We start from the raw sequence: 10066 nt of genomic DNA on the forward strand, positions 1-10066 counted from the left end.
GGATTTGCGACTGTAATTGGTTGTTTTGGCTGGAATTGCTTCCGAATTCGTTGTTGAGGCCTTCTGATGAAATTTATCCCTGTTTCTTAGCTTTCATCTGGTTTTGGAATTTCTGGATTTGGACTTGGATAACCTGAGTTATGATATTTCCGCTAGAATGCGTTCTGTGAATCTATTTTTGTGATTCTGGTGTAGTATCTTGCATTTTTGACCTGGTTACACTCGAAACTGGGTTGAGTGACCTTCTGTAATATTGTAGCCCTATCTCTTAGCTTCGAAATGGTAGGTCTTGTACCTTCATCCGACCATCGTAGTGCTTTTGGCACCGTTACCGTAAAATGACATCAAAACTGTTTTTCTGGTTTTGAGCTTAACTTTCATTTCCGGACTTTTCCCTGGCTTGACTTGTCTTTGTACTACTTGGAGTTTGCTGAATGGCTACTGGATGAACTTGTTGTTGTGTGTGTACCTTTGGGTTGGAATGAGGAAATCATGAAGCCATGATGGCTGGAAAAGTAAGCAAATTCAGGGGAAGTGCTGTCCGAACTTTTAAAGGACTTGTTTGCTTTGCGTTTGTGATCTAAGGCTTGGATTTGAGTAAGGCAATGATATTTGATGGATGGTTTCTGAGCCATGGAGGTGAGTGACCTCAAACTATTCCTAAAGTTATTTATGAACCGTTTCCTGCATTATTTACTTTTGAACTGTTTCCAAAGTTACTTTTGTACCGTTTTTTGCATTATCTGTTTCCAAAGTTACTTTTGAACTATTTTCTTGCATATCATGCGTGCTTACATGTGAGTGTTCCTTGTTTGCTATATTTCCTTGACTTATTGGCTTGTTATTATTGATTGATAATGTGTTAAGTGCTTTCAATGATTGTTAAAACCAGTTTTCTAGGCGAGTGTGTACTTTATCGCAGTCGACCTAAATAAATATGAAATTTTCAATGATTAATGATTAAATGCTGGTTGCGCATGAATGTAAGCCGTTTGGCTGAATTGGGCCCTGCCCTTCGTTACCGATCGACTCGAGCCAGAAGCGGACTCGGTCGGGCGATATGGTGACCCTGGGTGAATTTGGTATACTCGAGTATTACCTTGTATTCCGGCTACGTCCGGATGGGTGGAGACCGGCCAACGTCCGGAAAAAAAAAAGGATGAACGAATAAAAAGATGAACGAGGGATTATTTGTAAAAAAATGAACGTATCCTTTTCATGAATGTTACTATCGCTTTCCATTGTACATGTTTCTTGAATTATTGATACTCCATATTTAATGTTTTGTAAATGCTGTAATCGTTTCTGGACTTATCATGTGATTTATGACATCATTGAAAAGAAATATTGTTAAACCGATTGGATTACTGATTTTCTGGTTACTCGCTGAGCTTCTAGCTCACCCCAAAAATATTTTATTCCCCTCCACAGGGCTCAAGGCGAAGGCATGAATTGTTGTGCTTATTCACGTGAATGGATGGCCTTTATGTTTTACAATTTGGATTTGGAATCATTTTATGTATAGTTGAGAATTATTTCCGCTTCGCTTTTGACATGTATTTATTGGAGAATTTGATGTATATTGGAGATTTTTTATGTAATATTTGAGGTTTATTCTTGTATTCTGTTTGAGGAATGTAGTGAACGACTGAGTCCCGGCGAGAGCTGGGCAGGCGGCCCGCCGAACCCTCTGGTTCGCCTTAGGGGAAGGTGGGGTCATCCCAATTTCCCTTAAGAGTACTTAAGTTTATCTACACTTTTGTGTAGGATGGACGGACATAGTGGCCCTAGTGATAGTCCAGTTGGTGAGCAGCCCCATGGAGTACTCCCGATGATTAAGTATCAGATCCGGCCAAGATGGGCCACTGTACGTTGGAGTCCGGCTAACCGCCATCGGCGTTGCGAGTGCCGCCATACCTATGCCTATCTCAATACAGTCATTTTGGCCGTGGTAAAGGAAAGGAAGGAGTTAGCGAAGGACAATGCTAGACTTGAAGCCGAAGTGAACCAACTAAGGGAAGCTAATAAGAGGCAAGCCGATCGAATTAAGGAGCTTGAGTACGATGTAGTTGAAGGCCAAGAAAAGGTAGATGACCTCTGTGCACAACTTGGAGAAGCGCAGGAACGCATGGTTAAGAAGGCCAGGAAAGCGAGGGTTAGAGCTGAATCGATTTTGCACATTTGTGATGATTTACTTGGGGATGAGAGCGACGAGGCTTCTTATATAGTAGGCGAAGGCAGGACTTGTTGTGCTTATTCACGTGAATGGATGGCCTTTATGTTGTACAATTTGGATTTGGAATCATTTTATGTATAGTTGAGAATTATTTCCGCTTCGCTTTTGACATGTATTTTTTGGAGAATTTGATGTATATTGGAGATTTTTGATGTAATATTTGAGGTTTATTCTTGTAATCTATTTGAGGAATGTAGTGAACGACTGAGTCCCGGCGAGAGTTGGGCAGGCGGCCCGCCGAACCCTCTGGTTCGCCTTAGGGGAAGGTGGGGTCATCACAGTTGGTATCAAAGCTTAGGCTTCAGATCTCTGTAGTGTATCCTAGGCTTGAAGTTTAGGATGCCGGACTGTGGGTTTGGTCTGAAATATTAGTGATTCTTGCGGGATGTCTCGACTTGATTGGTACAAGATGGAATGTCGAGGACGACATTCTTTTAAGGAGGGGAGATTGTGACGCCCCGAAAAGTATGAGTGTGAGAACCCGAAAATTTTTTAATTTTCTAGGGTTTATATTATTTAATCGCCCGCCTTTTCTACATTTTCTTTATTAGAAAAATTCTCCAGATAAAGTTTATGAGTAAAAATAGTTTTAAAATGATTTTTCTAGTATCGGTTAGTTTTTGAGAAATTAAAAACGTATTTTGAACGTGGGACCCGCAAGTGCGGTAAATGCATTATATTTTTGACAACTTGTTGGAATTTTGTATTAAGTGATATTATTTTACAATGTGTTAAGATATTTGTATTGGAGAGACAAAAAGATAAGATTAAAACCCTAAAGGACCATTTGTCACAAAACCATTGGACCTTGACTTTTGACCAAGACTTTTCTAACTTTACTAAAACCAATTTGGACCCAATTTCTCTCCATTTTAGCTTGTCTTGGACGAAATTTTGAGAGAAAAAGAGAGAGAAAATCCATCATCTTGCACTTCAATTTCTTGTCCAAATCTTGAGTTCCAACCGATTAAATTGCAAATCACTCCATAAAACTTGCTAGCTAAGGAAGATTGAAGCTCTTGGTGGAGTTGTTTTGGAAGAAAAATCCCTAAGTCATCACCTTTCTTGATATTTGAAGGTATCATGTCTAGCCATCCTTTCTTTGTTCTTGATTATGCTAAATTAGAGACTTGTGATGGCTAAAGAGATGGTTAGATGGATTATATTTTGAGTTGTGGTTGGATGGATGAACTTTTATTATTTTTGGGGATTTTTCTGTTTTAATATGAGTATGATTATGTGGTTATGTATGATGATTGGAAATGATGTTTAATGATTCTAGAAGGTGGGAAAAGTGGAAGATTGCAAGTAAATTCTGTTTTGGAAGAAATCTGGAAAATTAGGGTTCTTGGTTCTTCATTCTGTCCGAAATTTTAGGTCCTAGATAGAGGCCGAATTGGCATTAGCTCAAAACATGAAAGTTGTAGGGAATGACATTTTAAAGTGCCTACAAAATTTCAGGTCAATCGGAGTAGCGTAGAGTGAGAAAAGTCGAAATTACTATTGCTGTTCTGGTTTACCCAAAATTGGGATTTGCGACTGTAATTGGTTGTTTTGGCTGGAATTGCTTCCGAATTCGTTGTTGAGGCCTTCTGATGAAATTTATCCCTGTTTCTTAGCTTTCATCTGGTTTTGGAATTTCTGGATTTGGACTTGGATAACCTGAGTTATGATATTTCCGTTAGAATGCGTTCTGTGAATCTATTTTTGTGATTCTGGTGTAGTATCTTGCATTTTTGACCTGGTTACACTCGAAACTGGGTTGAGTGACCTTCTGTAATATTGTAGCCCTATCTCTTAGCTTCGAAACAGTAGGTCTTGTACCTTCATCCGACCATCGTAGTGCTTTTGGCACCGTTACCGTAAAATGACATCAAAACTGTTTTTCTGGTTTTGAGCTTAACTTTCATTTCCGGACTTTTCCCTGGCTTGACTTGTCTTTGTACTACTTGGAGTTTGCTGAATGGCTATTGGATGAACTTGTTGTTGTGTGTGTACCTTTGGGTTGGAATGAGGAAATCATGAAGCCATGATGGCTGGAAAAGTAAGCAAATTCAGGGGAAGTGCTGTCCGAACTTTTAAAGGACTTGTTTGCTTTGCGTTTGTGATCTAAGGCTTGGATTTGAGTAAGGCAATGATATTTGATGGATGGTTTCTGAGCCATGGAGGTGAGTGATCTCAAACTATTTCTAAAGTTATTTATGAACTGTTTCCTGCATTATTTACTTTTGAACTGTTTCCAAAGTTACTTTTGTACCGTTTTCTTGCATTATCTGTTTCCAAAGTTACTTTTGAACTATTTTCTTACATATCATGCGTGCTTACATGTGAGTGTTCCTTGTTTGCTATATTTCCTTGACTTATTGGCTTGTTATTATTGATTGATAATGTGTTAAGTGCTTTCAATGATTGTTAAAACCAGTTTTCTAGGCGAGTGTGTACTTTATCGCAGTCGACCTAAATAAATATGAAATTTTCAATGATTAATGATTAAATGCTGGTTGCGCATGAATGTAAGCCGTTTGGCTGAATTGGGCCCTGCCCTTCGTTACCGATCGACTCGAGCCAGAAGCGGATTCGGTCGGGCGATATGGTGACCCTGGGTGAATTTGGTATACTCGAGTATTACCTTGTAGTCCGGCTACGTCCGGATGGGTGGAGTCCGGCTACGTCCGGATGGGTGGAGACCGGCCAACGTCCGGAAAAAAAAAAAAGATGAACGAATAAAAAGATGAACGAGGGATTATTTATAAAAAAATGAACGTATCCTTTTCATGAATGTTACTATCGCTTTCCATTGTACATGTTTCTTGAATTATTGATACTCCATATTTAATGTTTTGTAAATGCTGTAATCGTTTCTGGACTTATCATGTGATTTATGACATCATTGAAAAGAAATATTGTTAAACCGATTGGATTACTGATTTTCTGGTTACTCGTTGAGCTTCTAGCTCACCCCAAAAATATTTTATTCCCCTCCACAGGGCTCAAGGCGAAGGCAGGACTTGTTGTGCTTATTCACGTGAATGGATGGCCTTTATGTTGTACAATTTGGATTTGGAATCATTTTATGTATAGTTGAGAATTATTTCCGCTTCGCTTTTGACATGTATTTATTGGAGAATTTGATGTATATTGGAGATTTTTTATGTAATATTTGAGGTTTATTCTTGTATTCTGTTTGAGGAATGTAGTGAACGACTGAGTCCCGGCGAGAGCTGGGCAGGCGGCCCGCCGAACCCTCTGGTTCGCCTTAGGGGAAGGTGGGGTCATCACAATTTCCCTTAAGAGTACTTAAGTTTATCTACACTTTTGTGTAGGATGGACGGACATAGTGGCCCTAGTGATAGTCCAGTTGGTGAGCAGCCCCATGGAGTACTCCCGATGATTAAGTATCAGATCCGGCCAAGATGGGCCACTGTACGTTGGAGTCCGGCTAACCGCCATCGGCGTTGCGAGTGCCGCCATACCTATGCCTATCTCAATACAGTCATTTTGGCCGTGGTAAAGGAAAGGAAGGAGTTAGCGAAGGACAATGCTAGACTTGAAGCCGAAGTGAACCAACTAAGGGAAGCTAATAAGAGGCAAGCCGATCGAATTAAGGAGCTTGAGTACGATGTAGTTGAAGGCCAAGAAAAGGTAGATGACCTCTGTGCACAACTTGGAGAAGCGCAGGAACGCATGGTTAAGAAGGCCAGGAAAGCGAGGGTTAGAGCTGAATCGATTTTGCACATTTGTGATGATTTACTTGGGGATGAGAGCGACGAGGCTTCTTATATAGGAGGCGAGGTTGGGGATGAACCCGCCTAGTCTGGTGGGTCAACTAGTCCTACGACGGACTAAGCCTTTGCTTCTAGGCTACTATTTTGGCTGATTTTGATTACCGTATATAGAAAGGATAGGGGAGGTAGTGACGTGGTGGTTGTATAGCTTTCTTTTCACCACTTGTGCTAGGTTTTTGTTTGACATGACTGTACGATTATATCTGTACTTTTGAGGCTCATACTTGCTACTGTTGGTTCTGTTACCTTGTAAATGACTGCTATGAGCCTTTTAATGGATAATATTTTGACTTTTGACTGTTGACTTTGACCTTTGACCTTTGACCTTTGACTGTTGACTTTGACCTTTGACTTTGACTTTGGCTTTTACTTTGACTCTATTTCGACATTGGCTTTTAACTGCTTTGCATTTTCACTCGTTTATTGTGACTCCGATTCAATTTCTTATTGACTTTTAAATATGAATAAGCATCTATTGTATACCCATATTTGCTTACCCTGTTAGTTGCTATACATGGGCACTAGGCCAGTGAGTGATAATGGAGACTAGACAAAGACGTGCTCGGGGCAGTGGGCGAGAATCCAGACTAGTCCAAGACCAAGGAGAGGAACAAGGTTCTGTGGCGAATCAGAACCAAGGACCCCGAGGAGATGGAGGGGACCAGGTAGCTACGGCTATCAATCGAATGACTGATTTACTGGCCCGCTTGGTTGACCAGTAGGGTCAAGTACCTGGTAACCAACAAAGGGACCCTGAAGTAGGTGAGGATAGGGCCTTAGAGCGATTCCAAAAGTTTGCTCCTCCAAAATTTCTTGGAGGACCTGAACCCGAAGTTGCCGAGAATTGGTTCCAGCGAATGGAGGATATATTCGCCGCATTACATTACACTGAAGAGAAGCAAGTTACTTTCACCGTTTTCCAGCTGGAAGGCGCAGCCCGTTCCTGGTGGAACGTAGTACGGACAAAGTGGGATAGGGAGCAAACTCCCCGTACTTGGCTTAACTTTATTAGAGAATTTAATGAGAAATTCCTCCCGCCCTTAATCCAGTAGAAAAGGGAGGACGAGTTTATCAAGCTGCGTCAAGGTACTTCAAGTGTTGCAGAATATGAAACTCAGTTCACTCGACTCTCCAAGTTTGCTCCAGAATTGGTGGTTAGTGAACAAAAGCGCATAAGGCGATTTGTACAAAGATTGAATGTGGAAATTCAAAAGGATTTAGATGCTGCTCAAATCGACACTTTTAAGGATGCTCTCGAAAAGGCTCAACGCGTGGAGCAGGCCCGATTTCAAGTTCGGACCTTTCAAGCTAAGAGGCGTTGTACATCTAGTAGTGCGCCTGGGCGAGGTGATCAGAATGTGCCACCTCTTAAGTTTGGAAGAGGTGCGGGTGGAACCTGAACTGCTGGGACACCGAGAGGAGGAGCTCCATCTAAAGGAACTCAAAGTGGAAGGGGACAGGGACAACAGAGGACTATCTCCCAAGGAGTTCCTGCACCTACTACTCATGCAAGTTGTGAATATTGTGGTAAGCCAGGCCATATCAAGGACGCTTGCTGGCGAAAACTGAGGAAGTGCCTCCGTTGTGGTAGTTTCGAACATCAGCTTGCTGGATGTCCTGTTAAGAACCGTGAGGGAAACGGATGTGCTCAGCCGGAGAAGTCAAACCCTAAGCAATCAACGACTAGTGGGAGTAGACCAAAATCCTCGGCTAGGGTTTTTGCTTTGGACTATCAGCGAGCTCCTGAGTCCTCTGAAGTGGTAGAAGGTACGATTCCTGTATTCCACCGCTTAGCTAAACTTTCAATTGACCCTAGGGCAACCCATTCTTTTATGAATCTTGCCTTTATGTGCGGTATTGATGTGAGTTCTGTTAAATTGCCCTATGATTTAGAAGTTAAAACACCTACTGGAGATCAGAGTTTAATTACCAATATGATTTATAGAAACTGTGAGATTCGGGTAGGAGAACGGAAATTGGTGGGAGACTTGATAAGTTTAGATCTTAAGGGGTACGACGTGATTATAGGTATGGATTTGTTGGCCCGATATAATGCACAACTGAATTGTAAAACTAAGGTGGTGGAATTCTCGATACCATGTGAGGTAACTCTTAAATTTGATGTAAGAGGTAAGTTAGCCTCGTCTGCACTTGTCTCGGGAATTCGAGCCAGAAAGTTGTCGAGTAAAAGGGCGCAAGGATACTTAGCCTTCTTAATTAATACTCCTGGAGATAAGGTGAAACTGGAGGATGTCTTAGTAGTGAATGAATTTCCTAATGTTTTTCCCGACGAGTTGATGTCCATACCACCCGAAAGGGAGATAGAATTTAAGATCGATTTGGTACCTGGAACTGCTCCCATTGCAAAAACACCATACCGAATGGCCCCCGCCGAGATTAAGGAATTGAAACTGTAGTTACAAGATCTGTTAGAATGAGGGTTTATTCGAGAAAGTGAGTCACCTTGGGGAGCGCCTGTGTTATTTGTTAAAAAGAAGGACGGTAGTTTGAGACTATGTATTGACTATCGTGGCTTAAATGATGTTACGGTAAAAAATAAGTATCTTTTGCAACACATTGACGAGTTGTTCGACCAACTGCAAGGGGCAGTAGTTTTCTCTAAGTTGGACTTGAGGCAAGGTTATTACCAGTTACGAATTAGGCAAGAGGATATACCGAAGACTGCCTTTAATTCCAAATATGGTCATTTTGAATTTGTAGTGATGCCTTTTGGTTTAACGAATGCTCCTGCCGCATTTATGGATTTGATGCATTGAGTCTTTAAACCCTACTTGGATCAGTTTGTTGTAGTATTTATCGATGATATTTTGGTATATTCTAAGACTCGAGAGGATCACGAACGGCATTTGAGGATAGTTTTGCAGACTCTAAGAGAACATCGGTTATATGCCAAGTTTAGCAAGTGCAAATTTTGGTTGGAGCAAATTTCTTTTCTAGGGCACATAATATCTAAAGATGGCATTTCTGTGGATCCAGTGAAAGTAGAGGCCGTATTTGAGTGGAAACGACCGGAAACCCCAATTGAGGTCCGTAGTTTTCTAGGTTTAGCTGGTTATTACCGACGGTTCATCAAAGATTTCTCCAAGTTAGCCGGTCCTTTAACCGACCTGACCAAGAAGCATGGTCACTTTGTCTGGAATTCTAAGTGTGAAGCTAGTTTTCGGGAGTTGAAAAAAGGTTAACGTCGGCACTTGTTTTAGCTTTATCTAATGGGAGGGATAGTTTCACTGTATATACGGATGCCTCAAGGGAAGGTTTGGGATGTGTTCTAATGCAAAATAGGAGTGTAATTGCCCATGCCTCGAGGAAGTTAAAATCCCATGAGCGAAATTACCTCACTCACGACTTAGAATTGGCCGCTGTGGTTTTTGCATTAAAGAAGTGGAGGCATTACTTGTATGGAGTGACTTTTGAAGTGTATACTGACCATAAGAGTTTGAAATATCTATTCTCTCAGAAGGAGTTAAATTTGATGCAGCGTCGGTGGGTAGAATTTCTTGAAGATTATGACTGTACAATTAATTACCACCCAGGCAAGGCCAATGTTGTAGCGGATGCTTTAAGTCGACAAGTGCAAGTAGCTGGATTAATGGTTAAGGAATGGAATTTGTCGGAAGAGGTGAGTGAATGGAACCCGCGATTAGACCGACAGAGGGTGATTTTTTGCACTATTACAGTAAGATCTGATTTGTTGGACCGAATTAAAGAGGCTCAAAAGAATGACCAGATGGTGCAAAAGTGGACAGAAAAAGTGCAAAAAAGGGAGTTACAAGACTTTAACGTGAGTTCCGAGGGTATCTTGAAATTTTGTGATCGGATAGTGGTACCACAGGATGAAATGATAAAGGCAGATATTTTAGAAGAGGCGCATCGATCCAAGTATACAGTACATCCTGGAAGTAGTAAAATGTACCAAGATTTGAGAAGGCTGTATTGGTGGGATAAAATGAAGAAGGAAATTGCTCAGTTTGTTTAAAAATGTTTGGTGTGCCAACAAGTGAAAGCTGAAAATCAGAAACCCTCA

At 41.2% G+C, this 10066-nt stretch overlaps 1 protein-coding gene across 1 annotated transcript; it reads left to right on the forward strand.

Annotated features, from left to right (window-relative positions):
- The first annotated feature begins 6560 nt into the window (after positions 1–6560).
- On the forward strand, positions 6561–8438 carry LOC140006929 (uncharacterized). Its single transcript, XM_072049604.1, has 4 exons — positions 6561–6686; positions 6744–7011; positions 7126–7404; positions 7558–8438. Exons 1-4 carry the CDS (start codon positions 6561–6563, stop codon positions 8436–8438), a joined length of 1554 nt encoding a protein of 517 aa, XP_071905705.1.
- The last annotated feature ends 1628 nt before the right edge of the window (positions 8439–10066 follow it).

The sequence above is a fragment of the Coffea arabica genome, chromosome 5e, assembly GCF_036785885.1.
Source record: "Coffea arabica cultivar ET-39 chromosome 5e, Coffea Arabica ET-39 HiFi, whole genome shotgun sequence".
In the NCBI taxonomy this organism is placed as follows: Eukaryota; Viridiplantae; Streptophyta; class Magnoliopsida; order Gentianales; family Rubiaceae; genus Coffea; species Coffea arabica.

Excerpts from the sequence above, each read along its gene's own strand:
- LOC140006929 (XM_072049604.1), top strand. The coding sequence starts at position 6,561 with ATGGAGACTAGACAAAGACGTGCTCGGGGCAGTGGGCGAGAATCCAGA. Across the intron at positions 7,012-7,125 it reads GGATAGGGAGCAAACTCCCC|AATATGAAACTCAGTTCACT; the intron begins GTACTTGGCTTA and ends CAAGTGTTGCAG. Across the intron at positions 7,405-7,557 it reads ACCTCTTAAGTTTGGAAGAG|GCCATATCAAGGACGCTTGC; the intron begins GTGCGGGTGGAA and ends GTGGTAAGCCAG.